Source organism: Grammomys surdaster, unplaced genomic scaffold (assembly GCF_004785775.1).
Source record: "Grammomys surdaster isolate TR1022 unplaced genomic scaffold, NIH_TR_1.0 126391, whole genome shotgun sequence".
NCBI lineage: Eukaryota > Metazoa > Chordata > Mammalia > Rodentia > Muridae > Grammomys > Grammomys surdaster.
The window spans coordinates 16,180,694-16,198,772 of record NW_021621185.1 but is presented as its reverse complement, the minus strand read 5'-3'; the positions used below and the strand labels follow the sequence as shown (position 1 = coordinate 16,198,772).

The window sequence follows — 18,079 nt, the reverse complement described above, 5'->3', positions numbered from 1 at the left end:
AGAGAGAGAGAGAGAGAGAGAGAGAGAGAGAGAGAGAGAGAGAGAGACTCAAAAATCCAGTACGTTTAATTTAAAGTTCATGATTCTTAGAAACTGCAAAAACAGTTGTACTAGTAAATTACTTTCGATTCTATAAAAACCCCTTTCCAATTCAAAATTCATCTCTCGCACCTGAGCACAGTGGCAATCGTTCTGCAGCACTAACATGGAGTAACTGTGGAGAGCGGCTGGAAATCATCTCGTGAATGCTGTGCCTGTCTCTTCCCTGATCTTGGCACGGGGTACAGGGTGTACATTCTTACAAACTCCTGGGTGCATGACAGATCTGCCGTGGCCAAGCGTGCCAAGGACAGAAGCCCAGAAGTGATTTGGCCACTTCTGTTCTATCTGTACCAGGTGGCTCACAGCTTCTTAGTCTTCAAAATTCCATACAGCATTCTATGCTACCCCAAACTCTGACAGTGTTAAACCTCTCTCTAGGTTATTAATAGAGTAAGAATTCCAGATGTTGCCGTTTAAGAACATGTGCCACCCATGATGCACCTCAGGTAGACTGCTTGCCTAGAGTGCAAAAGATCCTGGGTTAAATTTCCAGCACTTCTAAAAGAGGAAAAGGATGGGGTACATCAGAGTGGCCATAGTGACAACATACTATACATTTTATAAGGAACTGGAGGAAAAGAATCTGAGCCCCCCCCATGGTAAACAATTAAGGAATTTGAATTGAAATCCTAATTGCTCTCATTTGTTCATTATTCGATGTATATGTGGGCTGAATTATTACATTATACACATGGGAAAATATGTGCTCTTTTTTTTTTAATTTTACTTGGGTTATAACCCAGTGCCTCAAGCATGCTAGGCATGTGCTTTTCCACTGTGCTCTACCAGACAATAATTACCCTGTGTACTGAGAGACACCTAGGCTCTGCACATACCCACAAACCCAGCACATACACATGAATGTACCGATTTCTAGTAGCTGAGCATTCTACCATCAATTGATGTATAAAATATATATGTGCTTTTCTGATGTTGATGCAAAAACACATCACTTCAAAGGGATGAGGCAGTTTATTCAGGAGCCACTCTGAGCAATTAGGGCTCAGGAACCAAATTCAGGTCACTCCAAATTCCATGTTCCTATGTCCTAACAGTTTGGTGATACCGTCAGACAGCATTCATAGCGTTTTGGTTGGTTGGAAACTAGGGGTCTGTTGGAACACTCCAGAGGATTTAACCTAATGGTCACAAGGATGTACAGAGGAAGACTGTGTGTCATTGGGGTTCAAACACATCCCAAGATTGGCTCTAGGCTTGCAATATTTCAACCTCTCCCCATCACTGAAGCTCTGATCAGCCAATCGGCCTCACAGGAGGTAGAAACTTTCACTCACACCAAGGGTGCTAAAGAAACTATACTTCTCAAGAATATACTTGCAAAATCACTAAAAATAGGACTCATCTTTGAAACTCAACTCCTTTCTCTCCCTTGTCTGTAAATCAGGGGATCTTAGAACGCTTAAATGCTGGAGAAGTTGTGATTGGAGATGGAGGATTTGTCTTTGCACTGGAAAAGAGGGGCTATGTAAAGGCTGGACCCTGGACCCCGGAAGCTGCCGTGGAGCACCCCGAGGCAGGTTGGTGTGCACTCCATTCTAAACTATGATCGTGTGTGCTGTGTCGAATGAACTGCGAGAGTAAACTATGAGACGGGTTCATGCCTGCAGTGTTTTCTGTCCCTGGTGTTGGCCCTGGGCACTGCCAACCCTCAGTACAGAGTCACATGCTGTGAAGCACAGTGGCTCTCTCTGCTTCTATCAGTGACCCACCACCAGGCTCCTGCCCCTTCACTCTGGATGAGTCTAGAACTTGGATTACTGTACTTTTCTCTGCCACTCTCCCCATCACCAATCTATGTGTCTTCAGAGTTCATACGGACAATCCACTCAGCAGTTTGCTAATGCCTAAATTTCCCCAGGGACCTTCCCTTTGCTGTACCTCAGTCACCCGCCCTAGAATTTGCCATTACCAAGAGACGTCCTCCTAAGATGGGCAGATAGCAAGCTCCTTTGACGTTCTTCCTGTCTTTCTGCTCCCTCTCTGTGATTCTCCCACTCCTCCATCTCATCCAGACTCTCCATCTTTTGTTCTAACCAGCTTAGTCTCCAGTCACGGTCCTCCACATGTCTGTCCTTTTCTCAAATATAGGATCTGTGGTATCACATTCCATCCCTCCATTGTATATTTGACTAGTCCAGCTCATCCTGCTGTAGCCCAGGCCTATCTGCAGTCAGGAATCTACCTGCTCTATGCGTATCCCATGCACCTTATTTCCAAAACACCTAACAACGGTGACCAGCAAGAAATTAGCACCACCTTCCAAGCAGAGGTCTTTGCAGATTCTCAAGCAAGAGGGAAGTATTTCTCTTTTAAAAGGAGGATCTGGGACTGGAGAAATGTCTCTGTTGGTAACAGGCTTGTTCCTCAAGCAAGAAGACCTGAATTCCATCACCGTCCCCACACACACAGCCCACATTAAGAAGCTGGATGCCTGTAATTCACACACTGGAGAGGCAGCGATGGGAGGGTCCCTGGGGCTTGCTGTCTAGCCTGTCTAGTGGAATCAGTGAGCTTCAGGATCAACGAGATACCCTGTCTCAAAAAACGAGGTAGAAGGAAGGCAAATGAGAAATACACTCAACCTCTGGAGCATGCATACTCGCACATACACCCACACGCACGCACGCACGCACACACATAGCAGAGGAATTCTAATACTTCTTCAGCCCAGAGCATGCTGGGAGGGATCTGGGTTCTGAGAGTTCTTAGGTGAATCTTTTTTTGTTTGTTTGTTTTTGGTTTTTCGAGACAGGATTTCTCTGTGTAGCCCTGACTGTCCTCGAACTCACTCTGTAGACCAGGCTGGCCTCAACTCAGAAATCCACCTGCCTCTGCCTTGCAAGTGCTGGGACTAAAGGCGTGTGCCACCACCGCCGGGCTGGTCCCATTTCTTTCTAATTAGTGCCCCGACTTCAGCAGAGCAGGCCTGTCTGGTTGATAATCAGGCCTTTGGGAGCCTGGCTTCTGTGTAATTTTGTCCAGGGCCAAATCCTCAGCTCTTTCTGCTCTCTAGCTGCAGGAGATGCGCCTCTACCCAAGCCTTCCTAGAGGTCCTGGCTTCCACACTCTGCCTGAACTGGGGACAATTTACCCTTAGTTTCTCATTATGCCCCTCGAGTCTGTTGATGGTACCTAACAGGAGATAGAACATGGCCCCAAGCCCCACACGGTCATCTGAGAAACTGTCCCTATTAACGCTCTCCCTTTCAGAGGCAGCCACCACAGTTCACCACAGGTGAACATTTTAACTGTGTCACCTTGAGAGCATGTCAAGGAGCCATCAGTGGGGGAAGGTGGGACACTCATTCCTGGCGTGGGAACACTCAGTATTCTTATCATTATCATTGTCATGTTGCTTTGAGCTGGTTTGGTGCATCAAGCATGTGCTCTGGCTTCCCCTTCTGAGAGGTGCATGCTTTTCAAGAATGAACGGAAACTCCACGACACTGAACCATTTGGTCTATTCTTTTCTGCCACAGACTGAAATCCCATATGGTATCTGACTCTGCCAGTACCCCTTTATCAGGCTCAGTTGACTCAGCGTGAGTCAGAAAAGATAGATCTGTAACACATCTTTCCTGGACTATTCTAACAGGATGGTGGCTGTGTTTGCCTTTTGGGGGAAGGTTAAAAAAAAAAAAGGCATTGATGCTGAGGGCTGGGGATATAGCCAAGTGTTAGAATGCTTGCCTGACATTCAAGGGCCTGGCTTCAATCCTTCCCACTGTGCAAAAAGAAAAGAACAAAGTACTCAGGCTCTGAATGGAGGGGTGATTGGTTGTGTGCATATTTTATGCACATAAAACAGTGTGCCTACAGGTGATTTTTTTTTTGCAAGTTTGACTGAGTGGTAACTAGAATCAACAGAGGCCCTGAAGAGCTTTCCTGCAAGCTGGACTTGATCTGAAATATTTCTTATGAGCAGAACAAGACCTGAATTTTCAGTGCTGGAGGGAGACTGAGAAAGGAGTGGATGTTGTTAGCACGGCGCCACCCCACCATGATCCCGTGCAAACCATGTGAAGATCAAATGTGGGCGTGGCTTCTAGAAACATGAGGACTTCAGAAGGCTGCTTCTATAGTGCTGCTGTTACACAGTACTTCCACTGGGCCTGAAGCTGGCCCCCTTAATCGAATGCATTGATGCTCTGGCCGAGCCCCCATACTGGGGATTGAACCCAGGGCCTCACACATGCTAGGCTTGTGCTTTAGCAGTAAGTTACTTCTTCAGCCCAAGATTAAGTTTTCTTTATTTGTTTAGTTTTGAGATGGAGCCTAGGCTGGCTTGATATTCAGGATTCTTCTCTTGAGCCTCCTGCTGGGATTACAGAACCCACAACACCCAAACCTCATTTTATACACACGTAGCTGTCTTCAGACACACCAAAAGAGGGCATCAGATCCCATTACAGATGGTTGTGAGCCACCATGTGGTTGCTGGGAATTGAATTCAGGACCTCTGGAAGAGCAGTCAGTGCTCTTAACCACTAAGTCATCTCTCCACCCTCCCCCCCCCTTTTTTTTTAACATCAATATATATGACTACTGACACCAATATTTTGGTGTTAGTTCAGGTGACATTTGGCTCCCGAGTGATATTTCTGCCAACTTACACTCCACTGGAGATCGGTCTTTAAATTTGTAGAACAGTAGTTCTCAACCTGTGGGTCTTGACCCCTTTGGGAGGTCAAATGACCCTTTCAGAGGGGTCACCTGACACCAATGGAAAACATGGTTATTTACATTATGATTCATAAAAGTAGCAACAAAAATAATTTTATGGTTGGGGAGGTACCACATCATGAGGAACTGAATATAAATGTCACAGCAATAGAAAGATTGAGAACTGCTGTTGTACAATATGGAATTTCAAAAACTTGGATTTCTCACCTGGGCATGGTGGTACACGCCTTTTTTTTAAATTATTTATTTATTTTATGTATATGAATACACTGTAGCTGTCTTCAGACACACCAGAAGAGGGCATTGGATCCCACTACCGATGGTTGTGAGCCACCATGTGGTTGCTGGGAATTGAACTCAGGACCTCTGGAAGAGCAGTCCATGTTCTTAACCTCTGAACCATCTCTCCAGCCCCATGTGGTACACACCTTTAATCCCAGCACTTGAGAGGCAGAGGCAGGTGGATTTCTGTGAGTTCTAGGCTGGCATATTAAATTCTAGGACTGCATAGTAAGATGAGAGAGAGAGAGAGAGAGAGGAAAAACAAATTAGTTTAAGGTAAAGTGATATCATCAGTTATTTTGGATCATTGCCCCCTAGGAAATTCTATGAAGAGACAGACTTTCTGTGTTGTAGAATGTGTATGTGCACACAGGTCTCCTCTTCTCCTGGGATGTCTTCATGGGCCTTCTGGAAATCCACCCGTAGATGACCTTGGTGGACTTTCTGATTATAAACCATGCCACCCTAGTGCATGGGATCCCAGCCTGCACTCCTGAACCCACTCTAAGATCCCTCCCCACCCCAGCAGCTCCGTGTTTGTTTGATAGATAGGAACTCCCCATGAGTTGTTTTATTTGATTCCTGTGCTAATTAAAATGAGCTTTAAAGCTTAGCTGTGTGTTTAAAGCTTCCTACCCACTGAGAGCTAAGGTTTCCACGATTAAAAGAGAATCATGAAAGGACTGCCTTCAAGCCTAGGAAGGTATTTTCGAAAATACAGAAGCTTTTTCCCCTTGCCTGTCCATCCATTTAAAAACAAAACACCGGCTTCTGTCTGAGTTCTCGGCACACCGCAGAAGCGTGGGCACAGCTCCAGCCTTAGCCTTTGTCTCCAGGGTCCAGCTCTTCTCCAGGTCTCTGACATAACCGCCCTCGACTGGGTTTTATAGGCCTCTGACATCTCAGCACACATTGCAGTGCTTGCCAGGATTGCTGGTTCTTTCCTTTGCCTGGCTAATTCCCCCTGAAAGAAACAAACACCAAGTTTCTCATTTTATAAGATGAGTGTTTCCATCTGGCTTAGCATGACAGTTCTCAGCTGAAAACAAGAACCAACCAAGGAACGTCAACAGGACAAAAACAGAAGACAAACAGTGATGCCTGAATCCCATCCCAGCGAGCTAGGGTATCTGTGGGGTCCACCTGCCCTCAAATCCATCATTTCTGGAAAAGCACTCAGGGGACTTGAGGAGCACCATAGGGTTAAGGTTGAGGAGGTGCCCTGGGAGTCCAGGAGAGGTCATCAGAATCCCTGGAACAGAGTGACAGGTGGCTGTAACTTCCTGGTATAGGTTCTTGGAACCAAACGCAGGTCCTTTGTAAGGTCAGCTAGTGTTCATAACCACTGGCCTATCTGTCTAACACCCAGAACTCTCTTTAAATGCCGGAGTGTACTCACTGACCATTGTAATCCCAGTACTTGAGAAATAGAGGCAGGAGGATCAGTTTGAGGCCATCCATGGCTACATAACAAGTTGGAGGGTAGCTTAGGCTACAAGCAATCTGTCTTAGTTACTTTTCTATTACTGTAACAAAATGTCATGATCCAGGCAGCTTATAAAAGAAAGTGTTTAATTAGGCTTCCGATTTCAGAGGGTTAGATACATGCTGGCAGAGGGAAAGCATGGTGGCAGGCAAGCCGGAGCAGCAGCTCAGGGCTCACGTATCATAAGGAGGAGGCAAAGTGAACTCCCAGCGATCCACTTCCTCCAACAACACCACACTTCTCAATCCTTCCCAAGTAGTTCCACTGACTGGAAATCAGGCATTCAAACGTGAGACTGTGGGGACATTCTCTGTCAAACTGCCACAAGATCCTTTCTCAATAAAACAAGCAAACAGAAACCTCTTTCAAAAAAACACTAGGTTAGGAGGAGGAATGGGGGAGGATTGTGGGAGGGGGTGACTGGGAGCGGGGCAGTGAGCAGGATGTAAAGTGAATAAGGAAAAAAAAAAACCCAAAAACCACTGGGTCAGTCCCAATTACCACCTAAGATCCAGAGCATGATCTGTGGTAGATGGGTACCAGGCTAGTAGGCCATTTGTCCCAGGCTCTAAGCTGCCCTTTTCAACTGTATCTCCTGCCACTTCTCCAACATCTCTTCAACATCTTTGTGTTTGCTAAGGCTGTTCCCACTACAGGGACTGCTCTTCCTCACCTCCGCCCAGTGAAAACTGGGAATTCTTTCACTTGCAGCCCAATGACTTCTCTTCCCATGGTAGAGAGCATCTCACACAGAGCCCATCCACACAGCACACTGGTCAGGTATCCTTGGGTGGATCATGAGTTTTCCCAAGGACAACAGATTGTTCCCCCTCCTGCTAGTGCCTTCCAGAGAGAGCAAACTAAACCAAGAACATGGGGGCAAGCACAGCACCATGAGCCCTCTCCTCTCTAATCACCCAGCTATGAGGAAAGTTCCAGTAGACCCAGATTTCCCCCTCCTTAGACCCAGACATGCAAATGACAAGCAGCTGGGCCGGCCTTTTGGTGTTTGTTAACCCCCAAGCCTCTTGAAAGTGTTGCAGGTTGGTGAATGAGTGAAATCATAGCTTTGCTTGTGCACTCTCTCAGTTCGCCAGCTTCATCGGGAGTTCCTCAGAGCCGGATCGAACGTCATGCAGACCTTCACTTTCTATGCAAGTGAAGACAAGCTGGAAAACAGAGGAAACTACGTGGCAGAGAAGATTTCTGTGAGTACCACCCACCAAGGCTTGCGAAGGGCATCGCAGACACTCTGCCACCCAAGTTCTCACAGAAGAAAGCTGGAGCTCTGTTCTTTTACCAGAATAAGAGACATGTGACTTAGGTTTGAGGGGCACTCTTTAAGATTAACAGGAAGGCATTGGTGAAACAGATTAAAGACGGGTACTTGACAATGAGTCCTGTCTGCCCTTACATTGCTAAGCAAAGTGGCATCTTTACAAGTCCATACATCTCCCTTAATATAATAATAGTAATAGTAATAATAATACAAGCTCTTATTGTGCAGCCTGGCTGACCTGGAACTCACTGAGATCTGCCTGCCTCTGCTTCCCAAGTGCTGGCGCCAAAGGCGCTGAGAGTACAGGGGCAGCAAGCCGAGCAATTCAGCTGCAGTCGCTCCTACAAGTACAGTCATTTGCCCATCAAGGCTGAGATTATGTCATATCTAAAATGGATTGGGAGGTCTAAAATTCCAAGTCTAAATGATCCGTGGTGCTGAGTGTGCTCGAGGTTTTTTGTTTGTTTGTTTGTTTGTTTTGTTTGAGGGTTTAGGGACAGTAGTGGGTTTGTTTTGCTTTGTTTTTTAAGGATTGGGGGATTTTGTTGTCTGCAATGTGAAGGGTAGAACTCAGTACCTCACACATGCTAAGCAAGAGCCCCCATTACAAGCTACAGCCCAGACCAGGCAGGCTTGTTGGCCACTCAAAAGACTGAGGTAAGAGGGTGTGTGAGCCCAGTAGTTGAAGGCAACAGAATGAGACTATCTCAGCACAAAGACAAGCTGGCCTGGGTTGTACATGCTGTGAGCTCAGCACTTGGGAGATGAAGGCAGGAGAATCGAGAGTTCAAGTACAGCCTGGACTAAACGAGATTCCACTTCAAAACAAACACAAACAGAAATGCCATCCTCCAGGCCAGCTCAATCTTAAATGTCTACATGGTTAGCATGCTCCTTACCAGGCCGGCATTTATCATGGGAGCAATGCACAGTAGTCGTGGATTTGGTCATCATCGTAATTGAATTTTAGTCTTATTAATCATAAAAGCTATTGTCCCTTGTCGCCACAATTATTTGCTGAATACTTATCTAAGTGCAAGTTGGTACTAGAAAATTCCAGATTAGTCTTTTTTGTGTAGAAACCATTATCCTCTCACAGATTTTTGGCAACATGCTGTGGCCTAGACATTACTCCTGTACTTGTTATTTTCATGGTAGGCATGTGGTTTTACACACTGCTAGACTTGATCAACCCTTGAGCCACATAATCCTCACTTCCTGGGATTAAAAACAATGACTTTAAAAACAAAACTGACAGGTGGGCATGTACCTAATAATTTGTCTTTCCAATTTCATGTGTAAATTTAGACTTACTTAACCCACTTACTCACTTCAGGGGCAGAAGGTCAACGAGGCTGCTTGCGACATTGCACGGCAAGTGGCTGACGAAGGAGACGCTTTGGTCGCAGGAGGCGTGAGCCAGACACCTTCATACCTTAGCTGCAAGAGTGAGATGGAAGTTAAAAAGATATTTCACCAACAGCTAGAGGTCTTCATGAAGAAGAATGTGGACTTCCTCATTGCAGAGGTGAGCACGGAGGATCCATTCAGACAGAACTCTTCCTTACCTTCACGAGGCCAACATGGGGTGGGTTCAAATCTCAACAAGGAGCAACAATATCTATTTAGTTTTGGAGATCTTTTTCCATCTAAGACTTCTGCAAACTCAGACTCAGTTCACCTAACACAGCAGTTTTCAAACCTCTTGTCTTCTATTCACACTAGGAAACTATCGCTCCCTTCTATTCTAGGTCAAAAATGCTTAGAAACTGAGGTTTTACTAGCCAGTTCCTCAAATAATAATAGGATGGTATTCTTATCACTTTGTGGGAAACATGAACAGCGTTCTGTCCTTTGCTGATTTCAGTATTTTGAACATGTTGAAGAAGCTGTTTGGGCAGTGGAGGCCTTAAAAACCTCCGGTAAGCCTGTAGCGGCTACCATGTGCATCGGGCCTGAAGGAGACCTGCATGGTGTGTCCCCTGGAGAGTGTGCGGTGCGTCTGGTGAAAGCAGGTAATGGTAGATTTCCATCAGTTTGCCACTAGTGAAACTTTTAAAATAGCATAAAGGAAGCACACACGTTTCCAGGAATCAATACAAACTCTGGTATATACCAAGAAAAGATACATAGAAAAAACCCACAAATTTACTTTGTAAACATGTGGAGGGATATACATGTTCATGCGTGTGAATGGGAGGGGTATGTGTAGGATCTGTGTGCACATGTGGAGGTGTCTCTCTCTAGCTATCACCTGATTCCTTAGGACAGGCTGAACCTGGAGCTCACCGATTAGCTAGACCGGCTTGCCCTCTGAGCTCCTGGAATCCACTTGACTGTCTTGACAACAACAGCATTAGGGCTAGATGTGTGTGCTGCCATGCCCAGCTTTTTATGTGAGTGTTGGGCATCTGAACTTAGTACCCACTTAGCCATCTCCCCATAAATGCATGTTTTTAAGAAAGAGTAAAATATCCTTCTTGAATCCCCAAGGCACATATGCATGGCAGCATGTGGAGGGGGGTTAGACACATGCTGGAGGGTTAATGCTTAGAAACAAGAATGCTTGGGTAAGACATCAGAAATGTTAGGAGAAATTGTGTTTTATTTAAACATGTCTCATGGCTCTTTAAACATTAATAACTTCAAAGTTAGTTGTCTCTTTGCCAAAGTTTTTCCTTTCTCATAGTGGCTAGCTTGCTTGGCTTCATGTAATTGGTATAATAAATCAAAAGAAACTTTGATATGAAATACTGACCACCTAATATATCTTTTTATCCAATTTCTGCTCCTAACATTGGGTTTCATTTCAATTAGGGGAAAGTCACAGGCTGTTTTCTAAACTGTCGCATTTTAAATCCAAGTTATAACTCAGTGTCAGAGGAGAAGGGAACGCACTCAGTGAACTAGAGACACATTGGCGATTTGTTTAATTTATGGTTCTTATCCACCTTTTGATTTTCCATTAAAAAAAATCTTTTTCATACTTGCCATTAAGGGTAACAAATATTTGTATTTAGGAAGAAAATTGTATAATTCTAATTTTTATGGGAACTCTACAATGAGAGGGGATAAGCTATCTGTCTTCAAGAAGATCAGTGGGGAGTCTGTCATTTGCTGTGGTAACTGGGAGGTGGGCGGGGCCTGAGGTAACCCTTTCCCAGCATTCTGCTGGCCTTTTGTAGCCTGTGCTCTTCCTAGGTAGCCTCATTTGCATCATTTATCTGTTTAAAATCACCCTCACTAGATTAGCATCCGTGAAGGTAAAGACTTGTCAGCCCTGAGCATTCTGTCTCTGGAACAGTGCCTAGCACATCACACATCCTTAATACCACCTGTCTAACAGACCCAGTCCATCTTCCAATGCTTAACCTGAAGTCTACCTCCATGAATCTGATGTGAGCATCCCTGGCCTCTAAAACATATCACTTTATAGCTACACTGCTCACTTGGAATATCTTCAGTTGGCATTTTTCCATCCATGAAAATGTTGATAGGTCAGATATATTTAGATGACGCCACACTAAGCTTACTTGTGCATGGATCTCCACTGTAGACTTAGCAGAGTCTTTGGCATGTTCTTGTATCTTGTTATAGAAGAAGGAGATGTGAAACATAGCCACTACCTAGCATAATTCTTCATAAAACCTTATGTTCATGGGCCAAATCTTGGGAAGCCCTGAGCTAAAATATAAAGTCTGTGACGTCAGAGACCAAATCCTATCTATATTTCCTCTTACAGGGAACCTTACATCTATCAAGTAGCTAATAAACAGCCAATCTACAATGAACTAATCAGTATAATTACAATTAAGCAAAGAAAGAGGGGCTATGGGTTCTCCATATTCAAAATCAAAGTCAAAAGATCAAGATCCAGATGTGAATGGGTGTGGTCTACACCTGCAACCCCCGTGCTGAAGCAGGGGGATTGATTACAGTCTGAGATCAGTCTGGGCTACAGGGTGAGACTTAGTCCCACAACAACTCCAAGTGAAGATATTAGATAAACAGAGGTAGGATCTCTCTCAAAGAACCTGACATCTATCAGGTTAGGCAGATGGCCAGCTAGCTGCTGGGATTGTCTCCATCACACCCAGATGGACATCTAGTGCTGTGCTCACAGGCTTGCAAGGTGATGCCAGCAGGTTGACACCATCTTCCCCAACCCTTTACTGAAAGTTCTTAAGTTCAAAAAGAAGAAAGAGAAGCTATTTGGGAATCCCTCTCATTTTGAGGGGGTGGAACTGTTAGCAGCATCCTGTCCCTTCAAATCTACTGGATGACAAAACTTCCAAAACCATACTTAACGACTGTCACAATTAGTTATCCTGGTTCCAGACACAGTTAAGGACACAATGACTACAAACATCTTTTTTTTTTTTAATGAGACAACTAAAACATATTTTGTCTCATTAGATCAAACATCACAACAACAGATTTCAGAACACATGAAGGTGACAGCTCTGTGCCTCTGGTTTGGGAGCCTGACATGCCGCCAATGAGCGTTTTATCCACACGATTGATAGACGTTAAAAAGATTAGTCACCTTAAGTCAAAGTTTTTTGAGATTCTTTTTTTTTTTCAAACCACTGATCCTAGTCACAAAATTCTTTCCCTAAATGACTTTCTGCTGCTGTGCTCAAGAAGCCTTTGTGAAGTTATTAAACATGCCTGGTGAGAGGGCACATTTATTCTGGGCTCAGATGACCAGCATAATGTTAAACACAGGGCCAATCCAGCCACTAGGAACATTGAAAAATCACGGTGCTTGCCACATAATGTCACACAGTGAAACTGTTGAAACTTAAAGGAGGGAAAAAAGCCTCTAATAATGATACAAAAAAAAAAAAAAAGATGGACAGCCCAATGTGCTTAAGTGACACTTCAATTATACCAGACCCTTCCAAGCACTTTTCTCAGAAAACATTTCCCAGCTGCTCTGGACGGCTCTTCCTCACAGTGACAGGGGTTCTGCGAAGACCGAACGCTGTCCTTCAATTCTCGCCGAGTACAAGCTTCTGATGGAAACAGGAGCATGGAACCTGCCGGAATCTGGTGTCTCCGACACACTAACATGTCCCCTCGCTTCCAGGCGCCTCCAGTGTTAGTCCCCCACACTAACGCTTCCTCTTGCTTCCAGGCGCCTCCATTGTGGGCGTGAACTGCCACTTCGACCCCAGCATCAGCTTACAGACTGTGAAGCTCATGAAGGAGGGTCTGGAGGCTGCTCGGTTGAAAGCTTACCTGATGAGCCAGCCCCTGGCCTACCACACCCCTGACTGTGGCAAACAGGGATTTATTGATCTCCCAGAATTCCCCTTTGGTAAGACAGACCTTTTTATAAATTGTCTCAATATCTTTGCTTGAGAAATTTTAAATGAATTTATATAGCCAGAGAGCTTTTGTCGTGGGAGAGAAATACCTGTGCGTCATCTCTTGCCCCCTAGTTTCTGTCCCTGCAGCCAAAACCCCCTTTATTAGGCAGTGGAAGAACAAATAGGAAAAGCTGTCCTCTGGGGTGGGTGCATCTGTAGAGAGCTCTTCCTGGTGTGACCTTAGGAAATAGTCTTTCATCCCTACTTTTTATTATTTTAATCACAAAAATAAGATTAAATTAATTACTTCCAAAGCCCTACTCCCTCTTAAGAATTTTATGTTAATTCTGTGTGTGTGTGTGTGTACTCATGCATGATTATGTGTATTCATGTATTTATATGTGGAGACCAGAGGAGGGCATCAAATATCCTGCTCTCTCACTTTCTTAAAGATGTTTTGTTTTGTTTTGTTTTGTTTTGGAGACAGGGTTTCTCTGTGTAGCCCTGGCTGTCCTGGAACTCACTCTGTAGAACTCAGAAATCCGCCTGCCTCTGCCTCCCAAGTGCTGGGATTAAAGGCGTGCGCCACCACTGCCCCGCTGATTTAATTTTTTTTAAGACTTATTTATTTCATTTATATGAGCACACCGTAGCTGTCTTCAGACACAACAGAAGGGGGCATCAGATCCTGTTACACATGGTTGCCAGCCACTATGTGGTTGCTAGGAATTGAACTTGGGACCTCTGGAAGAGCAAGAGCAGTCAGTGCTCTTAACCACTGAGCCATCTCTCCAGTCCAAAGATTTACTTTTAATTATGTGTATGTGTGTGTGCGCGCATGAGCACACACTGATACACTCACATATGCACACGCACACACAAACACACATACATACACACACACATACACACACACACACACACACACACACACACACACACAAGTGCAGGTGCCAGCAGAGTCCGGATCTGGAGCTGAAGCTGTAGACTGTTATTTGTGAGCTGCCCAGCATGGCCGCAGCCCAGGTCCTCATGCCTGAGCAGCAAGTGAGCTTATTCATGTAGCTGTCTCTCCAGCCCTTTGTTTTTCAAAAAAAATTTTTTTACATAAAAAGAACTCAGACATAACATTATTTATTCCAGGATTGGAACCCAGGGTGGCAACCAGATGGGATATTCAAAAATACGCCAGAGAGGCCTACAACCTGGGGGTCAGGTACATCGGCGGCTGCTGCGGGTTTGAGCCCTACCACATCAGGGCGATTGCAGAGGAGCTGGCCCCAGAAAGGGGATTTTTGCCACCAGCTTCAGAAAAACATGGCAGCTGGGGAAGTGGTTTGGACATGCACACCAAACCCTGGATCAGGGCAAGGTCAGTACCTCCCAACCCCCGATGCATCCCCAGGCCCACGGGAGGCCATCAAAGGCCCCTTTCCATTTCCTGTGTGAAGAGGATGGTCCAGCTTCCCCACAGTCTCTCCCACAGCTGCTTATCAAGCATCTTTCCAGATGACTTATGGAGAAGGTTTAAGACAGATTGCAATTTAAATAGTAAGCAAAGGCGAGTCTGTGTTCCAGTAAGGCACAGGCCACGTGGTGTCCACTAATGCTGAATTTTAAAGAGTGAGGCTGGGCATGGTGGCACATGCCTTTAATCCCAACACCAGGGAAGTAGGGATAGGCAGATCTCTGAGTTCAAGGCCAGGTTGGTCTATAGAGTGAGTTCTAAGACAGCCACGGCTACACAGAGAAACCCTGTCTCGAAAACCCAAAAAAAAAAAAAAAAGCTGAGTATAACTCAGGCCCGGGGCAGTTAACGGGAGAGTGGTTTCATGATACATATCAAAGTTTGAGAAATAAGCTCCCAGAGGCATTTAAAAAAATCGAAAATTGAGTATAGCTTTGTATTAATAATTTATATTAATGCTAAATGTTTTCCATCACAATTTTCAGAGCTGGGAATGAGGTTACAGTATGACAGGCAAGGTCTCTCCTCATAGCTCACATTCCAATAGGGAGGTGACAAGGGAAGAAGTCTGGAACTGGGCTAGGCACCAACAATTGGGAGGCTCTGACTTCTGGCTTCGAGGATCACCTCTGATTTCTGGCTTCTTGAAGGGTCTCACAGGGAGTATTGGCTCAGAAAATCAATGCATGGCATGACGTTCCACACTTGTAATCCCAGCACGTAGTGAGTGGGAGGGAGAAAACAGGGAGTTCAAGGCCAGCCTCGGCTATGTAGTAAGTTTGAGTCCAGTATGGTCTACATGGGACATAAACTTAGACTAAGAAGGAAAAAGCAATGGGAGAAAGATAAAGTCTATACTACACTGCGACGGCTTGCGAGAAATGAGGAAGTGACTCTCTGCCAACTAGGACAACATCTTAGAAAAGGCACTCTTGAAAGCTGGATTTTGAAGGCTAAATAGGATCCCGTCAGGTAGAAAAGGAGGATGGGAGCCCCAGTCCCCAAAGAGTTAACCTAAAAGACAGAGAAATAAACAAGGAACTTCAAATGACATGGTAAGTTCAAGTGGAGAGAGATATGCCGCAGTGTAGGCTCTGAGCTAATGGTCCACGGAAGCAAAGCGCAGAAGGGGGCTAGTGAAAGATGCCTGTGGAAGCTGCAGCCAGAGCTGAAGTCTGAAGGATGAGTTACATTGCCAGACAAAAGGCAGCCTGATGGGAGACACTGAGAGGAGGGAGGTTAGGAGGGAGGGAGGGAGGGAAGGAAGGAAGAGGAATGGAGGGAGGGAGGGAGGAAGGAGGGAGGGAGGAAGAAGGGGGCATATGTCTGAGAGTGGAGACAGTCTCATAGAAAGCAGACTCCAGGACTAGCAGGGGTAGGTCCACTATCATCAGTGTGCTCACTGGTGTGTGATGTCATTCCCAAGGCAATGGGGAGCTTAGGGCAAAGTGAGGTTTTCAGGAGTCTAGCAAATGTAATAGCTAGTGTAGTGCTTTCTAGATGGGCTACCAGACCTGATGAGGCCTGAAGCAGGGGACGATCACAGTAGGACAAAGGATGGAGCCAGCATCCAGCCATGGCGGGCGGGGGCCAGCTTGTCTCCAGACAAGTTCAGATGTCGGTGTAGGGAGAGAGTGGCAGAAGAACAGAGGGGGTGGGTGTGATCAATGTATGTCACAAACACAGACACACAGTGAACACACACACATATGAGAGCACCATGGGGAAGCACACGATTCCCACAACCAATACATCTCTATGTAGCCCTGGCTGTCCTGAAACTCACTCTGTAGACCAGGCTGGCCTCAACTCACAGATCTCTGCCTGCCTCTGCCTCCCAAGAGCTGGGATTAAAAGTGTGTACCACCAGCAGCCAGCTAATACAAGATTTTAAGATGTGATCTCGACACCAGGACAGGAAGGTTGTATATACCAGATAGAAGACATCCTGATTCTAAATTTTAGGCTTTTAATGTCTATGCTTGGGTTAAAAAAAGACCTAAAGGTATAAGTGGTGAAATGCCTCAGTCTGGACTAACAAGCACATATTCATAGCCAGACTTTCCAAGCCTCATAAAGGCTCTGAGGGTGTTCTGGGGATTCTGGTGTATACTGTGGGTGTACTGTGGATCCTGATGTGTGATTTGTTTCCACAGGGCCAGAAAGGAATACTGGCAGAATCTCCGAATAGCTTCTGGCAGGCCGTACAACCCTTCGATGTCCAAGCCCGATGCTTGGGGCGTGACCAAAGGGACAGCTGAGCTGATGCAGCAGAAGGAGGCCACGACTGAGCAGCAGCTGAGAGAGCTCTTCGAAAAACAAAAATTCAAATCTGCACAGTAGCCACGGGGCAATGGTTTGGGGCAAATTCTTCCATGCCTGTACCACAGTGTGTACCTGGAAGGAAAAGGTGGCTAGAAGTCAACATTTGTGTTAATACCAGCTTACACCTATGATTAGCGCTAGTTAGACAAAATGGATTCACAAATAGTGTTTTACAGTTACAAAACTATGTTTCTGAAATTTACTTAGAAGCAAAGAAAGGAAAAGTTCACAGTAAATCCTAGGTACCTGCCATGTAATAGGCATACAGAAGTCACTGCAGCAAAGAGAAAGTCACCTGGATGTCAATCCCACTTCAGGTAGGATAGGACACAAGCCACTGTAAGTGACATAGTAACTACTCAGAGAATGTATCATAAATCACACAGCAACCAATTTTATCTAAGATGCTTCTGGCAGTGACTCCCAAGATCTTTTGAGCACGACCCTTAGATAGAAGTACTATATGCACTAGCCCTGCAAAACTTAACATATAACCACAAGGAAGAAATAATGAATCAATTCTGGAATTTTCTGTTCTGTCTGCTTATAATCTATCTCATTAATAAAATCATGCTGGTTGAAACCTTCGAGATAATTATTTTGTGGGCCCATTAATGATCTTGATTATTGCTGTGGCAAATGTATTCTTATAGAAAATCAGTCACTAGTTGTTTAAACATCCAGACCACATAGTCCTGTTCTGAGAATCCCAGCATTCTCTTTTTTCCCAGACTCTCTCTGACCACAAGATACACAGGCATGTGGGGCTGGCAAGGGAGATGACAAGAGTAGCAGGTTAGCCTCTTTATGCTGCTCAAAACCGGACCCACTCAAGTGCTTCAGTGAACCAGCTAGATGTGAAGCAGTGGGTTTATCACTTTGGTAGCTTAAAAAATAATAAACATACATACATACATACATACATACATACATACATACATACATGTAGCTGAGGGTGGTGGTTGTATTTGACAGGGTTTTCTAGAGCAGTGGTGTTGTGTATAATTTTAGAAACATGCTTGCTCTGGCTAGGCTCTGGGACGAGCCATCTAGTCAGCCCCTAAGGCCAGTTTGCACTTTCCCGAGATCCCAGCTATGCTCTGAGAACAGCCTCTGCC

The 18,079-nt window shown here is 45.2% G+C and overlaps 1 protein-coding gene across 1 annotated transcript in view; it reads left to right on the top strand.

The window, feature by feature from the left end:
• Positions 1 to 17,551, top strand: part of Bhmt (betaine--homocysteine S-methyltransferase) — a 20,437-nt gene extending 2,886 nt beyond the window's left edge. Inside the window, exons 2-8 of the mRNA XM_028760128.1 lie at positions 1,508 to 1,640; positions 7,664 to 7,782; positions 9,190 to 9,381; positions 9,721 to 9,868; positions 12,994 to 13,176; positions 14,312 to 14,540; positions 16,793 to 17,551. Of these exons, the coding sequence (XP_028615961.1) occupies positions 1,508 to 1,640; positions 7,664 to 7,782; positions 9,190 to 9,381; positions 9,721 to 9,868; positions 12,994 to 13,176; positions 14,312 to 14,540; positions 16,793 to 16,979 (1,191 nt within the window). The 3' untranslated portion in view covers positions 16,980 to 17,551. The remainder of the gene's footprint in view (positions 1 to 1,507; positions 1,641 to 7,663; positions 7,783 to 9,189; positions 9,382 to 9,720; positions 9,869 to 12,993; positions 13,177 to 14,311; positions 14,541 to 16,792) is intronic.
• The last annotated feature ends 528 nt before the right edge of the window (positions 17,552 to 18,079 follow it).